The sequence below is a fragment of the Falco punctatus genome (genome assembly GCF_963210335.1).
Source record: "Falco punctatus genome assembly, chromosome: 14".
NCBI lineage: Eukaryota > Metazoa > Chordata > Aves > Falconiformes > Falconidae > Falco > Falco punctatus.
In genome coordinates, this window is record NC_137594.1 from 5,009,709 (window position 1) to 5,034,556 (window position 24,848).

At 38.9% G+C, this 24,848-nt stretch overlaps 1 protein-coding gene across 2 annotated transcripts in view; it reads right to left on the minus strand.

The window, feature by feature from the left end:
- Positions 1–24,848, minus strand: part of CDH13 (cadherin 13) — a 509,852-nt gene that overhangs the window by 26,992 nt on the left and 458,012 nt on the right. For both annotated transcript variants that reach the window (XM_080410698.1, XM_080410697.1), the window contains exon 11: positions 6,411–6,553. In XM_080410698.1, the coding sequence (XP_080266824.1) occupies positions 6,411–6,553 (143 nt within the window). The remainder of the gene's footprint in view (positions 1–6,410; positions 6,554–24,848) is intronic.

The following is a 24,848-nucleotide window of genomic DNA, read 5'->3' on the forward strand; positions in this document are numbered from 1 at the left end:
TTCAACCAAAGAACAAAGAACAAGCAGACTGTGAAGATACCAAGATTTGGGTGTGCTGCTCAGAATCTGACGTATTTGAAAACTGGTGTCATAAATGCCATATGCTGACATTTTATATAAAAGAGGTCTCAAATTTCCCACGAGTTGAAATTTCATGTGCATTTTCGGTAAGTATTGGCATATAGATATTTTTAAAAATGTGTAAAATAGTCTTTAAAAGTTATAATCCTTCATTCATTCACTGAAATAATATATGCAGATCCTATTTTTGAGTAATTACATTTCAAAAGAGCACAGCTCTTTCAGCATATCAAATTGCTACTGACATATGCTATCCGTCTTAAATACTGTTTTCAGCATTCTAATTTCTTTTTCTAATCATGAGTCCGTGATGACAAATTAAAACAATATTTTGTGTGCAATTCATATTTTACTGAAATTTAAAATGGCAAGAAAAGGATGAGTATCCAATTTATTTTCTCTTCCCAATTAATACAGCAATTAAGATAAGGGGTATAAAACTGGCTTAATTGGGTTGCCATGGCAACTAATTGCCTGATTTCTTCAAAAATAGCATGTTTTAGGTGGAATCAATCTGTGGTAATTTAATTATGTACATCACGAAGCAAGAAGACAGGTTAGATACACGTAAGGAAAAGTTCTAATTGCAATTTTTTTACACATCTCTTTGTTACTCCAGTTTTTTCTAGATGTTGCCTGCTACCGTTCATTACACATAGTGCAGAATGGCAATTTTTCTTTTTAATGATTAAGAATATCGAGACTTGCACATTAAATGAGATTCAGAATTGCTTGGGTGTAGTTCAACTGGTCCTTGGAAACAAGGAAAAAAGTGAAAACTAGTCCCTGACTCACTTCTTCCTCATTTTGCTTTGCATGTACAACAGGGAAATTAAAATAGCGCCACTCAGCTAGGCAACTTATATATGTGCCGCTGGCTACAGTCATACAAGCAACACCCACATTGGTTTTGTTTTTTAAATGGCCAGTGTAGCTCAAGGCAAACATTGAAATCACACCAATCTAGAATCAGACCTTTGTATAGCCTTCCACACCTCTCAGCCTCTGCCTTGCTCACACACATGTACTCCACTGAGTAGAGGTTACAGCTCCTGAAGCTTATTTCCCGCAGCTCAGCCCTCCCGTTGGCCACCCTGCCTGTGACGGTGGGTGCTGCCCTGCAATGCTTAGCATGTCAGGCGCTGGAGATGGTGATGTCATGTAGGGAGCAAACCACTTTCAGAGAAGAAAAGTTGTTTTCACTCACGCAGTAACAAGAAACAGTGCTGAGTGTGGTTTAGAGCATTTAAAGACACATCAGTTAAAAATTTGAACCCTTAAGTCCATCTCTGAGTGTCTTTGACATCCGGAAAAGATGCCACATTTGTAATGACATTTATCCTTCTCTATGTTTAATGTAGTAGAAGTACTTATACTCCCAGTTTTTTGTCACAGTAGCTCTCTGGGGATGAGAAGAGCAGGGGAGGAAGGTGGCCCGCTTATACCAGGTGAGACCATCTGTCTCGGTGGGAGACCACCGCTGCTGGCTTTGTGTGGGTGACTGCACCAGGGTGGCACGAGCAATGTGAAGCTCCTAAATGCATTTAGCCAAAGCAGCAAGGCTGGCTGTTGTGTGCCATCACCTGTCACCAGCAGCTGATGTACTTGAACAGCATAGGTGGTTTTTCCCTGAATCACACAAAGGTAAGCAAAGTTTTTTTTCTAGAGAGATAAAGTCACTTGATGGGGATATTAACTAGAGTATCATGCCCCTCTACAATAACATGAGTGCTTATTGCATAACTAAGTTAAATCTGGACATACTTTATTATTCATCCCTCTTAAAGGAAAGGGAGAAACCAGTTTTAGCTTTTTTTTAGATTTCACACATTTTCCAGACGTTTTTTAGCTTCACCTCCAATTTTTTCATGTTTTTCTTCCCCTTTACTTTTTATAAATACTGACTCAAACTCTGAGAAAACAGGAAAAAAGACTGTTCCTGGAGCGTTTTCAGCATGACTGACCTTATGAGAAAAACATACAGGTATTCTGCTTTATGCTAATCATCCCCAGAACTCCACTCTGTATAAACAGAATCTGTAGGAAGACACTACAACATGGTCACACAGCAAATCTGGAAGGTCTATCCCAAGCAGATTTCTCAAACTCAAGTGATTTCTTGTCTGTATTTAACAAATGTATGTTTTACAGATATACTGCCAATAATTGCACTGTATGCTTGTGAGACTGCATTGGTTTTAGCTATTAGAATCCTAAATTTAGGAAATAAAATGATCACCATTATTGCCACTCTTGTTAACTGAATGAAAACTATGGTGTTTTTCAAGTTTGCATAAAACTGGCTTTGTCCCATTGTGAGCTCATTCCCAGATTAAACACAGTTCATGACACTTTAATGTGTTAGCTCTGCTTCATGATATTTCCTACCAGTGTTTAATTTCTTCTTTAATAGACCGGAGACTCTATGTCCACACAAGTCATTATTAAAAAGTTTTCGAATTCTAAAACCACTACCTTGATTTTTACTGAAATTAAAAGAACAGAAAAAAATAGGGCATTCATGCCAAAAAGTCCTTTTTAAAGTGAAATTTCCCCCCAATAAAGGGTCAAGCATTATTATCTATAAAATTTAATACTGTGTCCATCAAATTTACTCTTACACATTGTTTCAGTTATGTCTGGGAAAGTACAAAAACTGTTTAGGTCAGAAATAACATAATTCATACTTAACTACCTTTCTCTGCATTTAATCTGATAATGCTGAAAAATAATATCATAAAGTTAAAAATAATATCATAAATAACTAAAAAATTTCCTGCAGTGGAATAACTCCATTTTCTGTGGTCCATTCATGGTTACTGTCCTACTGGTATAGAACTGGTTTGTGATTTAATGAGAAAAGATAAAAGACGTGATGGATATATATATAAAGAACTACCAAGCATGTTTACTTCCTACAGAAATCGTCAACATTATACAAATAAGAAAAACGCCCTGTCACTGGTCCCCTGTGCTGAGGCATAATAACAAGAAGCCAGCACCTGCTGAAGCCAAAGACAGATTCTCTATCGACATCAGTGAAAGGGTACGGAAAAAGTGTCACCGTGAGTTTTGTTTTCAGCTGTACGCACTCTTCACCCAAGACAGCACACAAATATAAGGTTGTTTTAAAAAGAAGTGATCATGGAATATGATGGAACAACAGTATCTTTTCTGTAATTATAGAAGCTCTATATGCTATGAATACTAATAGAAACTAATATGTTTATTCACTGTTTATAGTGTATGGCTAAGGTTCTTTAGCAAGTCTATGGTCCAAGGTTTTATTTGATTTTAGAACCTCACCTTAATCTAAATATTGTTAAAAACCAGTGCAGAACTCAGGCAGCCTTCCGCAGCAAGCATCACGTTTGCCGTCCCTTATACTGGCAATTAATGGTGTTAGTGCTGCTGAAACTGCTGCTAGTGCTGTCAGAAACAGAACTTGGGGAAGGATGGATTAGGCGCTGTCAATACGGCCACAGGGACATGCAGACGTCTAATGGAGCTGGCTTGTCTAGGAAGCTTTGCAAGCACCAGCGTGGTTCTGGGCCGGGGCTGAGGTGCTCTGTTACGTTTGGAGCTGTGCTGGGTACCAGTTCACACTGCTGTGCAGTGGTCATCAGCTGAGCTCTTCTATATTCCCCAGTTAAGGAAAAGAAAGTCTGTGGCAGCTCAGGCTTCCTCAGTGCATGTGCCAACTCATCGCAGATTTGATTTAGATATAAGATGATAGGCCAAAGGAAATAATAACATACACTGAATGCTTTTGAAAAAAAAAATATCTCTGATTAAGTATGGGGTTTTTTTCCTCTCCTCCCTTTTTGTCCCAAGTCTGTTGACCCAAGCAAATTACTTGCTTTATTGGAAATGCCTCTGAATTTTCAATTTATCGCCCTGCCTCATTTGGCAGTTCTTTATCCTGCCTTTCCTGCCCTTTCACATAAAAGTCCTAACCATATTCACCGGTATTGGATAGGCTACACTTACTAACCTGAAGAAAGAAAATGCTGTTTTAAAGAGAACCCATACAGTTATGTTCAATCTGATTTTTGTCTTTTTTAAGTTAACATAACCTTCTTTTCAACTCCTGAAAGAATTTGGTATTCATTTCTTATTATTCTACCACACTTTGGCTTGTTGTCAAATGTAATATCCCTTTTCAAGATGGACATTAGCTATGATGGCTGGAAAAATGAAGTGGGTTTTACCGCTTTGTTAGTTGGCATTATCAGTGGCCTGGAAATAAATTGGGGAACACCTTCCAGGGATATTATCAGTGCCAGTCGTAACTGCAGAGGACAAGGCAGACCCCCAAACCTGCCTGCTGCAATCAGTTATAAACCATCGTGGGCTGCTGTAGCCAGAGTCTAGACTGACACTTGTGAGCAGCAGCACGTCGGTGCACGCAGCGCCGCTCACTCCATGCCTGGAAGCAGTCCAAGCGCAGTCGGCCAGTGTGGGCGCTGGAACTTGCCTGTCTCCCCCTGCCCCCCTCAGTGCAGCGGTGCTCCCCCGCAGCCCCCAGCCCCGCGCCCGGCCGGGTGCCACCAGAGGCAAGCACCTGCCTATGGCCAGGGCTGGGGCTCCAGGGGAGCTCCTGCTCCTCACGAGTCCCGAGTCCCACAGATTCCACTCTTACATACTTATGCAGACCAGCTGAAAATTTTTCCAGTTACCAACCTGCCTCTGTGTTTTACAGTCTGTTCGGTAATTAATCAGGTGTGATACAGACCACAAAGTTAATATTAGCTACTTCAGTTCTGCTGTCTATTGACACTTTCACATGTGGCTCAGGTACATGCACTGAAGTAGTACAATACTCCTAAATGATCATTATTAACGCCTTAGCATGACAGTACTAAATACACACATGTGGTTTCTAATTACTTCATTCTAAGAGGTCAAAAATGATGGAGCAGATTAGCTCCTGTGCTCACAGTGCTGCAGGATTACAAATAATCACAGTAACAGCCGCTTGAATCAGATGCTGACTCAGTACCTCAAGTGAATAGGATTCCTTTTCTCTAGCCCACGTTAAATATCTTCTCTTACTCTGCTGTTCAGTGCACAGACACCTTTCCCTTCCCTCATTTTTCCAGAATGGAAAATTCTGGGTTTTAAGAGGGGTCACCCAACAGTGAGGATCTTGGCTTAGAATAGATGAGCAATGTGCATTACTACCCTAAGTGCAACTTAAAGGCATAACCCCAAATCCACTTTCATTCAGACTGGTTGCCACAGCTAGAAATATTCAGATTCTTGTTCCACCTATTCTCTTTGAGGGTACTTGTCTACCCTTAAAACATGCAGATTTGTCCTTTTGATATTCCCTCAATAACATTATCTTGAATTTTTACTTTCATTGGAAGATGACATTTCCCAGGGTACCAGATTTTAGGATGCATTTAAAAAAATCTTTATCTAATAGCAAGTAAAAGACAGAAATAAGTTGCACTACATTTTTCAATGGAAATTTCTTAAGAAAAATGTGTTTGAATATATAAGTAAATCATCATCTCAGCAGATTTTTTTTTTCTTTTATACTTAAGGCAATATTTTCTTTTTCCTGTCAGGCCCTGCAAATGTTCCCTGAGTCATGTGGTTACAAAAATGTAGAATTACTCTCCTAAAAAGAACATTTTACAATTCATCACCAGGGCTAAACCAGCTGCAGCTGTGAAAAAGCATTAGCATATTAGCTGTTATATTACAGACAAATCTTTTATTTATTTTGTGCCTTTAGCTCTGGAGATTTGGAATGTTCAGGATTTTGTCTTTCTTTCTCTGCTCCGAAGTCACTCACTGAATTTTCACTAGATAGTATAATTTTGATTATATTTGACAGAAGGAACTTTAATCCACACAATATGTAAAAAATATTGCATTTTAACAAGGGTTTTTACTTATGTTTTTATTGTCACTGTCATTGTATTGAATCAAATAGAACTCAGCATATCAGGGGATGAGTTGTTATTGGTATTTAGGTGCCTTAGGCTTACTAACTGCTCAAATATTATGAAAAAATTAACTCTGATAAAGCTGATTTATTACTTTCCAAGGATGTTCACAGACTATTTGCATCTAGCAGTGAGATCTCAATGTAGGATTAAATGTGTGAGACGTAACCTTAAATCAGAGCTGTTCTAAGTTTGAAGGTTTAAGTTGATTCCTTTATTTTCCGTTTGTCACAAAGATCTCCGATATCTTTAGGTGGCACCTAGCAAAATGCTGAAGCATATGCTTAACTTTGTGTGTGCACCCTTCTGAACAATACAATTCAAACAGGAAAAAAAGTCATATACTTAATGAATATAATAGTTACTCACCACTGTCTATTGCCAGAAAGAGAGCAGTGTATATATTATTCTGAACGTAAGGAGATTCCCGATCCAGGATTGCAGTGGTGCTGATGGTACCGTTGGTAGGGTTGATTTCTAGCCAGCTTGCTGGATCCTTGAAAACCGAATACCTAGATAAAAATATAGAAATTATTAACAAATTAAATATCTAGACATAAAACAATTACATTATTGCAAAAGAATATGGTTTTGCACTCTCTGGCTTTCATGGGGTGTATCTCTTAATACTTAAAAAATAGACTTTAAACCCTATGCCTTCCCTTTGAAATTCATTATTGTTAGGCTTACCTGACAGATGGAGAAACAGAGAGGTTTGAGTCAATTTCTTTGGATACATATGTCACAAAGCTTAGTACAGAAATCAGTGTTTAAAACATTATGTAATACGTGTTTCCTACTGCTGTGTTATACTGCCAGAGCACCTAAATACTTTCAAGGCACCTCTGCATCAACACCGGTAGTTGTAGATTTCTCACAGTCTCTTCTTTTTCCAAACTCAAAATTCGGGCTGGACTAGGAGTTATATTTTTAGTTTGTATTTCAGGTGTTTTTCATTTTTTTATCACAATTAATTATTTTGGCTAAGACTGGAAATGCAATAAACCGCGGGGTATGGTAGCAAAGAGAGTTAGACTGTGGATTCATTAGGTCTAACAGGAGCTGGTTTTAAGCGACCCGGTTTGCACACATTTGCCTTGCAGTCTGTGATCTGTAGTTCCCTGCTTCTGGTGTTTTCAAATAGATGCTCAGAATCTTGGAACAGTTCAACCACATACATGTTGTCTCAGTAAGGATTTGAAAATGCTGTCTGTCAAGGTGCCTCAACACAAAATTCACTGTCAGGCTTTCTTTGCATTAATCTGCACACTCTGACACTGGAAATGTTAGAGAGATTGTGGAGTTTATGCACTAAGAACTGCCCTACTTGACTGAAGTAATAACCAAAAGACTTTTCATGATTAGGGACTAATTCTATACTCAGTTAAATATATTAAGTAATATAACAAGACAGAGCTGAACTAACTGGTACCAATTCCCTCTCCAATGAAATGTAATATTTTGAAACAAAACTCCAATTGTATAATCAATACTTAGTATAATAACCTGTTCATTCTTTTTGAGGTGAATTGTTATAGATCATAAATGGCCATACCATCTTCTATAGACATTTCAAATTACAAGTAATTGACGTGAGACCTGTTAATTGTTTAACGACTATGTGCCTAGCCAGTGCCTCATAGTGGCATTCATCTAAAAGGTGTCCTTTGTGATACTGTTGCTAAAAATAATTTATCAGTGCAACTATTTCCTGAGGGAATAATCAAAAATAAAAGATTGTTAGTGAGGTAAAAATAAAAGTAAGCAAAATGAAGTAAAACATCAGTTGCTAGAAGAAGAAAGAATAAATTGCAGGCCAACAAAGACAAACACGTTCTCATTGAATGCTTATTTCAGACGCTTGCTTTAGTCTCATGTGCTGTCTAGAAAGCGGAAAAATAAGTTGTGGTTAGTTGCTAAGTCCCTCTAGCAGGCTGTTAAGGGATGTCCATTATCATAGCTAACAACGAGAGGGCAATGTGTGGCTGTCCTACCCAGCTGCCTCTGACCCCCAGTCCTTGTTTCAGACCTCTCAGTCCCGTAGAACTAACTTGTGCGTTTTCACTGTCCAGGTATGTTGATCAGGCAGAGTTTGAGAACTTTGGATTTTTCCTGGGATCTCAGAAAAGCTTGGCAGAGCCACAGGGCTGAGCTGTCAGATGTCCGAGATAGCCATTAGCACCGTTCATTATACATGCAGCAAATTTTACTGTGTTTGAGCACTAGGTCTGATCGTTGGCCAGGGGTAAAAGGAAAACAAAAGCAGATGGCTTAGTGCATGGCTTAAGCTTAAATTCTGTCATTAATATGGCACTGTAAAAGACCATTGAATGAACAGAAGTATGGATCCTTCCATCCCTCATCCCAGGAACTTCCCTTCGAACATTTGAAATAATGCCATAGGAAGGTGTCACTAAGCAAAGATGCTTCCCCCCCCCCCAGATTAGAATGGATTTGACTCATAATAGCCTTTGAATAATAAATTTTGGGCATGGACACTGTAGTGTTCAGCAGGAAGAAAACTTAATTGTTGAAAAGGGAAAAGTTCTGGGCAAATTGGTTTCCTCATGCATAAACGAGGCGGTGCACAGACAGCTACTCAGGTCTGAGAAATACAGGCTAGAAACATAGGCACCTTTTCCCAGCCCACAGACCATTATAACTGGACTAGCTGGAGTCTCAGCAAAACGTGAATTTCTGCCTCAGGAAGCACAGGGCTCCAGAATCCCTGTGAATTTGCCATGTGGCCCACAGGCCCATTTAAATAAACTATTCTAAAGATTGACATTATACTTCAAAGATTGATAAAGTACTCTTATTTCATAGAATCATCTAGGTTGGATTGCCTTTAGCAGAAAGCCCTCTCTTAATTCATCAGAGAAATACCTCTCCCCCCCAAAAAATCATCAGTTGCCATGAAATTTCTTTGGTGTGCCTCCAGGGAAAGTGATACCATCCTACAGAGATGAACACGGCTGATCTCAGGGGTGCTGACAGACAACACTCCACACGAATGCTGTTCCTCACCAAGATTTTGCTTCAGGTTTGAAAGGTGCAACCTCCTCAAGGCCACTGAACCAGGGTGACTTTTCCATGGTATATGGGAACACACTGGTGTCCAGGCAGCCAGTGTCAGGATCAAAACTTCAATATAAACACCCAGGAAAAAATTCCACATTTTTATGAGGTATTATTATGTTAAAATAAATTAAAGGACAAATTTGGAAACCAGAACCTTTTGGAATTTATGAGAAAATGAGGCAAATACTAAAAAAACTGGCTTATTCATGCTTCCACAAAAGTCACTCAAAATTTCACCACTGGCTTCCCCAGGAGCAGACATTATCCCTTCAGGAATATGTGGAAAAGAATCAAAGGCAAATGCTAGGGCATCGTGAGACATTCCATCAACCCAGCATGTCCTTCCACTTAATAACCATTTAAACATTAATCAATACCTAAGCTTTATCTCCCATAAAAACAAGTTACTAGAATAGTAACAATGAAGATCATTATTTCATTTCACTTCTTTGTTTCTTCTTTTATTGTTGTTTTTATAACTTTGGAACAAAGGTATGCACAAAAATATGAAACAAGGGCAGCCTAAACAATTCCTAGTCTATTGTAAAACTGCAAATTCTCAATTAACCCTGAAACAATTTAAGGAGATTCAACACTTCTGAAGTAATGAGAATTTAAAATGGATTGTATTATCTTCCCTGATTGCTCTACAAAGCACTGTTGGCTGTGCAAATAAAAAACTGAATTGTATAACCTGTGATTTGGCGCAGGATATTGTAAAAGTAGTACTTTGTCTTTCCCACTACATTTTTTACTTATTGTAAGTGTGTTCTGCCGTACAGTTAAGATGATTGTTCTTTGTTCAAGATTTTGAGGGCTCTGCTGGCAAAGGGTTTAGAATAGACTCATTAAGAACAGCACTATAAAAATCTAGAAGTACAGACTACAAAGTTTCACATTCTACTTTTGACTGTAGTGGGATCAGCTGACTGCACACCAGTTTTGAAAATCACGTCATTTTTTTTAAGTGGTTAAACATGAACTTATGTGCCTGCCTGTACCTACTCACTTTGAAAATTGTAAGTACATTGATACTTCTGTGTGGATGGATACAGAACTGTGTTCTTTGGTGTGCCAATTACTGTTTATTTTGACCTTATTCTACACTCCAGTAGTGAAATTTAGTGCTGCTTTGTGTAGTGTCTTTATTTCATTAGTCTGTTATTTTTTTTTTATTATTTTAAATCATGCCAACAGCTTACAGTTCCCAAGGGCCTATACGACAACAGGCAGGTGGGTGTAACATATTTTGATTGTGACCTCCTTGCACTAGGTTCATGTCCTTGCACTATCTATAAGCCAAGTATTGCAAAGTAAGCAGAAAAAACCCAATTCTCTAAGACTTGAAATTGCCTGCTGCAAAGTTTAAATATTCACCTTAAATATAGACCTACAAACAGATGCAAGAAGCTATAGATGCAAAACGAGAAAACACAAATCAAAATCTGCACTTGACCTATTTAGTGCAGAGCTAAAATAAAATAGCAAATAAATGGAAACAATTTAAAAATTTTAAGTGGCATCTTCCCCTTCCTGTATAACACAGGAAAATAATTCAGAGAACAACCCCTGGGGTTGCTAGTAGACATGCAGGGTGCCCGTGGCTGGCAGCTTGATTAGCACAGAAGATTGTTATGCAGAACAGTGATGATAATATGGACATAGAAATTTAATCAGAGTCACAGCCTCGCACTAGCCATAAAAAGAATTTCACAGCCAACAGTGCAGTAGCCCAGGGTGTCATAGGAGAGCAGCCAGGCATCGAGGCACAGTCACGTGCTGCTCTTGGCAAGGGCTTCCAGGGCTTTGCAGTTGCCAGACTTTTCCCGTGTGGAGTCAAGGGGTCCTGGCCCTTATGCTTTAACAGAAAGAGAAAGAAGACAAAATGAAGCCGTGCCAAATCTGTGCTGAGTGACACATCTGCACCGGTTTGATGTGTGGCATTGACAGGAGCTAAGGTGAGCAATTTAGATAGGCTTGCTGGGGTGGCAGTGTTCAGCCTCGCACATCTGGAGACCGCTCAAGTCATGTTGCACAGAGACTGTACGACCAGAAAGACACCGTAGAAAAGCAGTGGTACAGTGGCATCGGGCCCATGAAATACCCATCCCATTCTGCAGTCAGGCTTTGCTATGATAATGCGTAACAGGGCGAGAGACTGTAGGCAGCAAGTTGACTCGGTGGAGGACTAGTGAGCAAGGCTGGTCTGGCTGAATGAGGACTGGGAGAACTGGGCTTTGAGTCCTGGCTCTGTCACAGTGGAATTCGGGCAGCCTTTGAATTCATGCTATGCCCCCAGCTCAGCTTTAAAACAGTGAGGATGTATTTCCGCCTTGAAAAGCTGTTAAAAGGATAAAATCTGGAAATCACTGCAAAAGGACCAAGAACATATAGCAATGAGGGACATCAAAAGTACTAAGACAGAATAGAAAAGAATAATTTCAATAGCTTTCTAAAGACGTAGGAAGATATTTACTGGAATTTTCAAACTGTAGAGTTGCTCATCTCCTTATTTTTTGAAAAATTACATTTAAAATAGAGTTAAATCCAGATGAGTAAAAATTAATATTCTCTGTGATACATACATGTATATCTGCATGCATGCTTACTTCGTCTTGGATGAAACTGAAAGTGTCAAAATATTGATAGTAACCATTTTTATACTATTTCAATCTGCCTGGCCAGGCAGGAGTCAGAATCAGAAATATAAACCATCTTATCCATATATTAGATTTCCAAATCATGTTTGCTGCTTTTATGGATCGTGATGCCAGTGAAATAAGTGACAAAAGTATCAGTTGGATAGACCCAATATTTCACCTAAGAAGTATAGCTGCACGTTTGTATTTTGAATGAAAAGCCCTCACATTATCCACATTTCTGAAACCATAGCAGTTCACCTACAATTAGGTAACATATTGAAGTTACCATATCTGCCTTGCTCCTGCTGGGACTGTAACATATAATGGCAGTCCCTGATTTTTTCCTGTGAGCTCTTGATGAACTATTCAAGTAAAATGATCAGTGGGGAAGGTAAATTCGCATTGTCTGTGCCTAGGAGCTCAGTGTGAGAACTCTTTTGCCTCTGAATGAAAAACATCTCTAAACACAGACATTGTGTAAATCTTTAAATCAAGCCAATATGAATTTTATCTCATTATATCAAGTCCACCTGAAAAACCAAGACTGACTGCCTCTGGAAAGAGATTCACTGGTGTCTAGGAGAGAGCTGGGTAGCAATTACAGCATAAATATACCCACCCATGTAAACAATGGTGGTTTTAAGAGAAAGACAAAAGCACTACCCCAGACATAAGTGTAACATTAAAAAACTGGGTTAAAACTGCATTGTGCTTCATATGGTCTATGTATGGATGCCATAATGTAGAGCTGTAGAGATCAACCTGCTTCCCGTCATGCTCCATCTTTTCCACTGTGCTATCATTACCTTTTGCCTGCACTAATTACGGCAGCATATGGCACAAGAAAGAGTAGAAAGGAAACCTTATTGCAACGTAGCAATGCTCCAACTAAAATATCCTCCAGACGCATTAATGACGCCACACAGCAGTTTTTCTGCTGTTTGGCTGCATGATAACCAAGGTATGCATGCTCCCATACTGGTTTAGGGATAAGCTTTGGGAGGGCAACTTACTTTTCATAGATGTATGTTCACAGCCTTGCACAGCAGGGTCTGTAATTGCTAACCCACGCTGAATGAAAACAATAGTAATTCCTTACCATATATTACATCTAACATTCCATAACTATATTAACATTTAACTTGGTAAAGATATTTTTTATGCAAACTTGTTTATTTTTTGTTTTTGTTTTATTTTAAAATATTTGTGTCATTAAAGACATTGGAAGATTGTCTTTGGAGCATTGTAGGTTTTCACTTTTTTCAGATATTGAAAAAACAACGTTGATTAATAAAATGTATTAATTTCAAGGCGCAAGTGAATATACAGGTTTGCTTTCCATTTTATACCGGGATATAAAGCTACTGCCTAAATCTTGTGCTGCAGCCCCTAAACACCATGTTGTACAGATCAGTAACACATGATCCACGGATCTTGTGTTTAGTATGACAAAACATGTCCTAACAATAGAAAACAGGCATTATTTGGGATAACTAAATTCACCACATTAACAAAATATTCTAGCAACAAAGTAGAGAGATTGCCAGTAAGACTCATATTCAGCTTATCACATTAGCCTAAAGCATACTACCAGTAAGCAGTTCTGTGGAAAATCAGCTATTAATAAGGGCTTTTCATACCTCCTTTCAGTACTACTTCCTCATCTGCTTTCCCATTTAGATACCCAAATACATTTCTCTTTTTTATGACCCTTGAAGAGCTCTACAATTTCCACTGAGATCCATACAACAGGATGCCTTCACATCCCTCGGTGCAAGGTAAACTCTGAGGCTGGAAGCTGGCCGTTCCATTTGGAAGTGCCTAGATCTGAGCCTGCAAGCGAACGTTACGCTGTCTCACGTCTCCGTCAGCAGTCAGTGATGGGCTGTAGTCCGTCAGAGCGCTCATGCCAACCGCTCATCTCCGCTGCAGCTGGCATCAGTCTGCCCTAACAGTTCTGTGCCTTCTTTTGCAACTCCTCTTAAATGACTGCAAGCAGTTAGAGTGGCAGTGTTGTCAGAACTACACATTTACTATTACGGGCACCAGATCATGACAATTTCAACATAACTCTGCTGTTGCTTAGTGTTCTGTTATGCAGGCATAACTAATTCAAAGCTAAGACTTTTTTTTTCAGAATTTATTTGCAATTCAAATAACACCGCCTGAAATAACAAAAGCATGCCGGCAGGTCAGTGGCTGTGTGTTGGGAGAGAGGGGCAAAACCTGATGGGTGCTGTTTTTCATACATACACAAGCGACACTGCGGCTGGCAAGTGGATACGCAGTGCTACCCTGGCACTTGCTGTATCCCCTCTTCCACACTGCTGTCACCACACTGCGCTGTACCTGGCGTGCAGGTCCCTCTGGAGGGGATGCATTGGGCACTTTCACGCTATTTATAGACATACTGACTACTCGAAGTGCTGCTTGCAATAGGTCTGTGGTTCGTATGCAGGAGACTTGGATACTATGCAGTTCAGGGACACGGGACATTTGAGAATCTAGAGTAACAATCTGGCAATTCTGGGGAACTGGTAACAGGTAAGTATTCATAACAGAGCTAATGATGAATAATGGCAATAGGTTTGACATCCAACATATACGACACCCATAAGATGATAACAACACACGCAGCCCTACCCAGCCAGCCAGCTGAACCAGTTCTTTAGTTGTAGCATTTTCCTTTTCACCCCTGTAACATGAATCAACATGAAAAAAAGATCCTGCTTAAGCTCAGTGCCAGCAATAACAGCCTGTTACTAGTTCCAGCTAACTTAAAGCTAGCCCAGATACATAACCACCATGCTGCCAACCCAGCCTAAAAACGCATTGCTGTTGCAGGTAAGGACTAAAAAGCACCAGAGGATTTCATTTCACAGAGAAAGCAGAAGTACAAGTGCTTCATCACCGAATGTTGTTGAGGCAACGTGTAAGCACGTGTTCATCTCAACAACTACAGGCCAGGTTATACAGGTTATAAGAGAAATGATAAACGCGACAGTACTGAGAGCCCATTAAAAGGTTTTTTTCAGATCTTTTCTGGTCAATATGGATGTGCATGTTAATCACTGATCCTCAAGGCTTTCATAAACTGCCTTCTACAATAGATGCCTAACTTTGTGATTTCACAAAAAGATCACTGACAGTTTTTAAGACCTGTTTTGAATCTTAAACTTAACTGCGTCTGGCCGAAACCTTGACATACACATACCCTTTGTAAATGTGTTCTATTAATACGAAGTTAAGAAGCTCCCAACAATCTTCAAAAAATGCTATTAAAAAGTCAGAAAGGAAAAGAAATCTAAACCATCATCTGATTGTACTTTTCAGCCCTCATATTTCACTTATGCACTACAGCTGGCAAACTAAGCATAGTTAGCCGTCTTTTCCCATTAAATGTACCATCATACAAAATGCATGGTTTGAATTCGGCTTGAAATGCTCTCACTGAAAGTGTGGCTATATGCTAAATGTGCAGTAGGCTGTAAAATATCTCCTGCAGTGCTCTCCAGCAGAGATTTGGACGTGCTCAAATTACTTTGGCTAGTTTCTTTAAAATAAAAGATTTTAAAATATACAAAGCAAATTTAACTGAAATAAGCTATTATTAATCAGAACAAGCATATTAACAAAATCTCAAACCTGAAATTAATCAGATTTTCTGGCAACATTGTTGAGAAAGTTATTAGGTCGGATGCATTTTTAAACTTACTGAAGATAGAAGATTTATGCAATAGCCATTTTTCAGCTTCATGGAACAGATTTATGGGTTTGCAGACCGTCTGTATTTTCACAGGCTGGAAATGTCAACTTGGAGTAGGATTTAAAAAAATAAATTAAAATCTCCATCAATGCTCTGCCACAAGTCTGTCTGTGCATTTTTGGTCACTGAAAATTCATGTTTCCCTTTGATAAACTGGACATATTCCAGGGTGAATTCATTAGCTACGCACCAGTGCATAGCTTAGCTCTCAGGTCGGGCATGGCAACCTTTGCAGTAACTCACTGCAGCAGTTTTTTCCTGGGCGATCCTCAAGCATCTCTCAAGTTTCTAGGAGTTTATGGACAAACAGAGGCGTGCACATACTTTATTCTAACACTATCTCAATTGGCATCATACTTTGCTGGCTTCAGTGCCAGTCTGGCACATGAAATAATGTAATGACCCTCTCCAAAGCACATGCATATCTGTTAGGAGGGACCGTGGACAGGACCTATAGACTGCTAAATTCAGTGGTGCTGCACAAGACTTTTTAAGGCTTAAGGTTTATACACATCCATGTTTTGGTCAGACGTTTGTAGTTAATATAAATTTTTCCATTGGTTCAGGTCTCAAGAAATAATAATTTCAGCTTGGCCTAAAGAAACGTGTGTTTTACAGAGAATGCCGTGGTGCAACAGGGCTGAGCATACCACTGAAGCAGCTCAGCAATTTTTAGTAAAACCCCTCTGTATAATAAACATGGAATATTCTGTAAACAAGTTTCTGTCGGAGCTGCCTTCTTTCAGTCATCCTTTCAGTTTATGAGTAATATACAGATATCTATTGCAAGAAAAAGAGTCTGCCCAGTGCTTTGGAGGACAACTTGTCTCTGCTACAGCCTTTTGACTGATACCTGCCTTATGTCAACAAGCCACAGGAAAGTCTGCTGAAAGTGTAATACAATTTTTTCAAAAATATTCCAGCTATTATTATTTTTTTTACAACCAAAAGTGCACTTTTACAATACAACATATTAAAAAAGGTAGATGGAATAACAAAATGGAAACTCTAGACACTACCTTGTCTATACCAATATGCCATTACGCTTAGAAACACTGTAATGTAACATTTCCAGTTTACAGAAGTAAAATTCCTATTTAAAATTGTAATTAAAAAATATTTAGCTAGAAATAATAAAAATTAAACCCTCCTCCCTGCAAAGTATATTTTCTACAGACAAGAGATCTTGGCAGGAACGATTTTGCTTAAAAACAAAGCAAACAAAAATAAGAAAAATCTTGCTTACTTCAATCTTTCTTGCAGTTAACTGGGCTGAGTATAAATACCATTTTATAGGGCTGGGAAGAGATTATAATGCTGTGATATCTCTATTTGTGGAATTTTTTTGTGCCTTCTCTCCAAGCCTAGCGCAGACCCAGCAGAGAGAATTAAGTAGCACACCTCTCACAGAAATGTTTTTTGTCTCATTCAATTAAAAATGAAGTATTGCTGGTACAGGCAAATCAGAGCATACGGGACAGCATGAAAGGTCAAACGACAGAGCTTCAGCTGCTCATCCTTACTGCTAATGACAAATCAATATATACCCAATATTGGCTCCTGCTACTCACAGAATCAGAGGGAGCCAGTGAGAGTTAGAGTCAGTGTTACAAAAAGAAATGTTGGTGCTACTCTGCATCACACTTAGAAGGTAACGAGCTCCTTTGCTCAGACATGAGTGACCAAATATTTTTTCAGTCTGGGACTCTGGTAGATTTTAGTACTGGCACCAATTCCTGTGCTCCGAAGGAACAGTTTGCAGGGCTGCAGCCACACTTACAGGTAGTATTGGCTCTGTTTCCACCTGCAGAGCATTTTTAAAATTATGCACCCCACCTCACCTTCTGAGCAAAAAGATTCATCCCTTCAGCATTATTTTGTTTGTCACATTTGTGATTTAGCAGGTTGGCTTTCACTACAGTTCTCTATCTACAATGATATGATAAAAACAGAATGAAAAATTAGATGAAATTCAGTTTCTAGTTCCCTGCCACTGAGAAGTACCTGATGAGAAAATGGTTGACTAATTAGTTACTTGTGTGGTGAAACAATAGATGTAAAACCTTTGGTAAACATGAGGAAAATAACAGGAGAGTCATTGCAACTAGAACAATAAGAAAACCCAAACAAAAAACCTAAAGCAATTAATCAAATGAAAACACTAATATTGTAATCATGAGGCAGTTAAATAAAATGTTATGAAAAGGAAAATATTTTTTGTTATTATTGTACAGTCTTTCAAATATTCCTCTATACCAAGATCTAATTTTCAAGGTTTCTTTCCTTCAGGGGGAAAAAAAAATCCTAGAAGCTGAGGTTTAACAACAAAAAAAATTCCACAAGCTCATTTATGTATTTTTTAATCAGAAGTGATTAGGGCTATAGTTAAATGAACCCAGAGGCTCTATCTGAATTATTCCTAAAGCTAGGGAAAAATACACCGTATCTGGGATTAACACACTAGTATAATCAGGTTGTTACTGTTAGAATAATTGTCAACACATGCAAATCAGTAAAAGTTTTTTTTCATTGTAGCAATTGTGACTCAAAAACTAATCAATGTGAGATGAGCTGGAGGTTCTTTTATAAACTACCTGGAGACTGTTTTGGCAGTAAAACTCTCAAGTTTCTGCACATGCCAGTTCTTTGCAACTGCACTCCCAGCAAAAGCAGCTTCTCCCACTGCAAATCCATTTGCTGCTTTCTCTTTCAAGCAGGGGTCCCGGCAGCTCTTGAAAAGATAGGAAATTTTTTAGAAGAGCCCAGCAGATTCACTACTAAAATGACACTATTGAACACAGCCATGAAATAGCACATTTCTACAGATTCCGTGCAAGTTATTTTTTTCCTAAGGGATGGGCAGAAAATAGGTGCAAAGTGGCTCGCTACTGTGAAGCATTAGTCTGTCCGGATTGATACAGCTCCTGTTGGACGGTGGATCCTACTGGCGGGAGCTGGCTGGTCCCAGCAAGGGATTTACTTCTGCCAGTTGCCGTAACGCCTCCAGTTTGCCCTGGCTAATGCTCTAAGGTCCCAAAGAAAGCGCCCGGGCCCGGCTGCACCCCCAGAGAGGCAGGGCAGGTTTGCGGGGCAGGTTTGCAGCTGAGCCCGTGACACAAACGTACTCACACGATCCAGTCCTGGCCCCCATTAACACCTATTAACTGGGGGACTCATCTCATAAGGAAGGGAGGGAATTAAGGTGTCTGCAAATTAATTTCCAAAAGGAAAGCATAACGAATTGGTGTATATGCTGAATAATCATTTTAGCACCGTTTCCACCCCGTGCCAGGCTAAGGCCTCGGCAGCACCGACGCCTTTCGAACCGGCCGTTCGTGCAGCCCTGCCCTCGCACTACTCCAGCTCTGTCACACTCACCTGCCTCTTTTGTTGCCTTTTTCTCATAAAAAATTTTCAAAGAATTACAGTGCAGTATAAATCTAGAAAACAGTGGGACTAGGTCATTCCAGAGATAGGAAAGAACTCCGTGTCACTCGGGGGGAGAGGGCTAGAACTCTCAGAGCCCCTTCTCCCCATGGCCAGAGCACCACGACAGGTGGAGGGGGACACCTTGTCACTTGGTTTCTGCAGGTTTAGTAGAATGACTTGATGGTAAGCATGCACAACCTTTCCCGTTAATTACAGATGTTCATTGGGAAGTGAAGAATGTTCACAAATGACACAAACGGAAGGAGGTGTCTAAATGAACATACACACGTGGTATCTCTGGGACCACAGCTCCTGGCTTATCTCTAGGCATTCAGAATTATTAATAGCATGACTTTCCCCTGTCTTATCCCTTACTGCATGCAGTAATTTTTATCTCTTCACTGCTAGAGAAAATGCTAGGAAAGAGTGCTGAAACTAGGAATTTCACATGAATTAAAACTAAAATGCTCCCTTGATTTATGTGGGAGAACCTACACAGGAATTTGAAAGAGGAAAAAGTGTGAAGTATTTTTGTCATGCTGCTTATAAAGAAAATAATTACCCCTAGCAGAAGATTAAATTATGATCCTCAAGGTGAAAGGTGATGGTTTTGTCAGTGTTTTTTTAAGGACCGCAACTTTTACTAGGGAAAAATGAGCCCAGGATTTATGAACTATAGTTTTGGTTTTGTTTTAAATTAATACCTGGGAAAAATAAAGGGGGAGCAGGGAGGGAGGTGAACTACAACAGAAGTCAGGAAGTAGGTATTAGCCAAAACAGTGCAATTCCAAAGAAAGGAATCTTATGAATTGTTAACGGAGTTGAAAGACTGTAAACACTACTGAATGGACAATTAATTAAAAGTTAATGGGACCTTGAAAATGTAGTGGCTTGGTGAAATCTATTCTACCACAGAAATCTGGACCATAGCCACAGGAAGCAGAAATATTGACAAGATGGACTTTTTGTTAAAAAATAAGTTTCAGACTCACAAACCTCAACCTTGAAATCACCAGACAACATTAGTTAAAGTTGTAAAAGAGATGCCACAAAGGAAATGTCTGCTCAGTCTGTCAAGTCAAGGTCAGAAAAGATAAAGTGAAAGGTTCCAAGCTATGAAGAACAAGGGGCTGAGTCCCTGTCTTGGACAAAGTGGGAAATACTCATCTCAAACAAAAACGTGAAGTATCTGCTATGAATAACACATAACCACAGTAAAGGACAGACCAGTGATTCACAAAAAAGGTAACACATCAATCACATGGCAATTTTCTTAAGTAACTCTTTGAAACAAAAATTTCATTATAAAGGCCAAATACTTCAAAGTTATTTGAGACCCGGGTCCTAATTCCATGAAATTTATATTTTCTTTTTTTTTTTTTCTTAAAAAAAAAAAAAGTAAATTAGGGCTCCCCTGACTATATAGGGTATTTCAGCCACAAAGTTTAAATAAAAGTGTATTTACTGTGATAAACCAGCATAAATATCTTCACTAGCTTTTTCTTAGCTTAGCAAGAAAAGACAAAGAAAAAAAGGGGACAAAAAAAAAAGGACGGACAAAATTTAACACACAACAAATTGACCATGCAATAAGTAGCAATTCAGAAAGAAAATCTGTGAAGAAGCTGAGACTGCCAGAAAAGTAATGGAAGTAGTTTCCTGTGCTGACAGAGCTGGGGCATTCCTGAGTTGGCTGAACTTGCACAGGACTTATTTCTAAGATTCAGCTATTTCTAAGGTGAGCACCATAACACGAGAGATGATAAGAGAGCAATAATGTTCTGCTGACTTAGACAAGCCTCAGAGTTTCTTGGCAGGTTACAGTTATGGGCCTGGCAGGAAAAACAGCCCCAATTCCTGCGTGTTCCCTCTCCTTTCCCCATCAGGCATGCGACACTGTCCCCTCCAGCTCTGTTTAACTGCATGTATGGGACAGCTGGTATAAAATACACAGCTGGTGCAGGTTTCCCTCTCCAGAAGTTCATTTTAATGAGATATTGATTGCTAATCTTATTATTATAAGAGTATATTTCACATATTTGACAGGCATAATCCTAAGTGGCAAAGATCCGTGTTAGAATCCAGACTTCACCAAAGTGAAAGGAGAATGTTGATCCTGGGGGTAGTGTTGAACCTGATCCAGGCAAAAAAATCTTGCTTTTTCTCACATTAGAGCACTGCCTAAGCCATTATTTGTAGTCTTTGCTGAATACAGAGCTGATCCCCAGAAGTATATTTCATGTTACCGGTTCACAGTAACAACTGAATTAACAACTGACATCTCTTAGAGAGGATTTGTTCAACCGGGAGAGGTGTGCGAGCCCACAGCAGCCTGGAGCATCACCCCTCAGCCTCCCCTGCCACCCCAGAATGCCGCACGCTGCTGCTGCTGCCAGCACCTGCAGACTCCACTGACCCTGCCGAGCGCTGTCCCAGGCACGTCCTGTCACACGGACCCGAGCTCATACAGTTACACATCTCCCATTACAGGTTTCTGTACCTCTGGGGTGGGTTGAGTTTTATCAGCAAGGCAGGATGATTTCACTAAACCGTCCCCCGTACTCATCAACCACAACATCGTTGCCAGCTTTAAACCACCAAAATGTTCCTATGTGTCTCCCTGGCCTGCCACCGGATCCCTGAAGCAGGGAGCTGGACAAAAGCAAATTCAAGTTCCTGCTGGTACACGGCACTGGGAGGAGGAAATTGGGAATAAAAGGCTTATCCTAACTCAAGCCCTTCACGTGGACTTCCAAAATGCTACCCCTAAGGAGGAGATATATGGAGTTCCAAACACACTCAAAATATTTTAGAATGAAACAGAATCCAATCAGAATGGATTTTGGTCACAGTTGGGTGCTAACCCGTGAGTGAGTTAGGAGATAGTTAACTCCTTCCCTATTTAATCTACTAAGCATCTATTATGAAAGTTGAATTCCCTAAAGGTCAGTGCAAGAGCAGGAAATAAGGATGTTGTTTTGGCTGGTTTGATGTTGTTTGTTTTTGTTTTTTAAAGAAAAGGGTTTTATTAACCTTTTTTTTAGTAGCCTACATTTTCTTATATTTCCTCCTAATTCTTAGTGTTTTTTCATAAAAATATATACACACACAAGTGCATGTAAATAAGTCTGTCCATGAAGGATTTCTTAAGGAAATTCTGTGAGTTATTTATGCAGATATGAGAGAATTACTCCGCGTAGGCATTAATTTTGAAAAATTATAGAGGCAGTGATGTAAAAACTTGCACTAAATTGATGTCCTAGTAAAAAAAAATACCCTTACCATTGCTGAGCATCAGATTATATTTTCAGTTGCATATTACAATACACGAACATGATAATGTTAATTTCATGTCAATATCTATTTGAAACATATATGCAAGGCTGTCTAAAATTTTACTAATGGTCTGAATTTATCTGGAAGAACTGGAAATTCTCATAGGGTTTTATAAATTAGTGAAAAGCTAACAAAATAACTTTGTTCCTATATAAATAGAAGTCAACTAATTCCATAAAATATGTCACTGGTGTTATTATTGTAGCAATTAAGATGTTTTACCTTTTAGTGTAGCTTTGTTTAAAATAACTGTATTTGTAGTAGGAAAATAGACTCTCTTGACAGTTTTGTAGCCCAGAGGAGTTAATACCCACCGATTAAAAAATACTTTCCAACCTTTTAACATTCAATAACAAAGAAAGAAAGGGCAGGTGAGAAGTTCTGTAGGATGTGTGATAACATGAGTAGATAATATTCACGAAAAACTCACACTACCATCCAATCTGATAACATAAAGAAAAAGGCAAAGTTATTCCTTGCTAATGATAACACAAATTAAGTTTTCACTTTTTCTGGCTGATTTTGAATACACTATGCTCTTCACGGGTGCAGTTCTTATAGAAGAAACTTAATTAATTCCCTTTCATTCTTTTTGTAATAACAGGCAATCTCTATCTGAGCTTTATTTGACTGAGTACGCTGAACTATACAAAACACATGCAACTGCTTTCTGTCCTAAACGTTGACGTGGCATCATGTCACATCTTTTCCTTTATTTTAGGCCAGTTTCTTTTGATTGCCTAACTCACTCTCTTTAATAACCATGAAAAATGGAAGTGTGATTTACCTTTTCTAATGTCTATGAATCAGATTCACAGACATTCAAGCTGTCCAAATGCACTTTAAAACCCACGGACTTCCCTCTTCCCTCTCTTGCTCTTATAACTTTTCAAGATTGTGTATAACCATGTCTTAGTTCTTTTATATATAATATTGTCAAGTCTAGGTTGTTACATTTGTTACAGGTTGCTGTGCTGCATTTTCCCCTCCCTCCTCTTTCTGCCTTTGAGGGTTGTTAGAAAAACGAAATACGACTTTTCACTTGTTGAGCAAAACCATTAGAAGTCAGATTCCACACACAGCTGTATTCACTCCAGGGATATTCATTGTAACATCCCTTGTCTAACTAATGTTACAGCAAAACAAATTTGGTCCTATACCTGTAGATATAAATAGAGAATACTGACAGAGATTAAATTCTGCTAGATATTCGAACAGCATGTCACAAAGATTAAGAAAATGGGGCTTTTGTATATATTTCAACATATGATATATGACCTGCGAAAAAACCTCGTGTTTTTCAAAGAAAAACTACAGGATGTTCTTTACATGGAAAATTATCCTTTATTTGCTAAAAGGTAAGTTTGTGCTGAACACTTCTCAGTACTATTCCTTTGGAGGTCAAAAAGCATTTTTTTTGTTAATTGACCTGTGTGCACCTGAATGCTTCCTTTGATATACTGCCTACAACCAATCTACTTCATATACAGCACAATTTTTATATCATGTTCGTCATCATAATAGCCAAGACCCTTTCAGTAGTACATTAAGCAAAATGACAAATGTGTGTCATTTAAGAAATCTGCTGGCCAATTATGGAAAATGTGAAGTTAGAGGAAAAAGCTCCATGTAAGTATTTGTTTATGACACAAAAAGACACTCGCTAGGTGTTATGGGGTTAGGTGCTGAAAGGACAGGAAACAGAAGAATTACCGGTGTTTGTTTAACCTTAGTTTGCCACACTGACAGATGCTCAGATACTTTATATCTGAGCCTTCCCCGACTGCAGTGTGGGACTGGTGAGGCAAATACTTTACCAACAGTCTTCCACTATTTGGTTCACATATAGTTTTATTTTCTGCTTGATATCTGTCATGTTCAGTGCACACAATATATAGTGCTCTAAAAATCAAAAGTATTGAATTGTCTCCTAAGCTTCGTATTCACTATTATGTCCCAGTTACTCTGTGCTATTTAACCATGGATTGGATGCCCAAGAGTTAAACTTCTTATGCACTTTTCCCTTGCTGTTAGGGACCGGAATGTTTTGCCAGCTGCCTTCCACACATGCCCGTAGTATGACTGTGGGATGAATTTTAATGTTTCAATTTGACAGACAAAAAATGGGAGCCTCAAGACCTTTAAAACTAAAAGTATATGCTATTTTTTTTCCTGAAATGACAGAAGCTGAAATGAAAAAAATCACTTAACTGCACAAAGAAGGACTCATTCAAAGGGTTACAGTTCACCATGATTAAAGCTATTACGGCTTTTTTGTCTTTTTTTTTTCCTTGTACTTAAATGCCTAAACTCTGTGGCAGTTTCCAGGAGTCAAACTAATTTCACACAATTGACATGGAGATAAGTAAACCCAAGACAATGGTGTTTTCTTTCTCTACTAAAATGTGTTTAAAACACAAGGTAATAACTTAGAAGCTTCCAGGGCCAGAAGCAACTTTTGAGTGCTCTGTTTTGAAGCTGCAAACCTTGTGCCCTACCAATACAAAAATTTCTTGTTTTAGCCCTGAAGCATTATCAGATAAACTCTGTGGC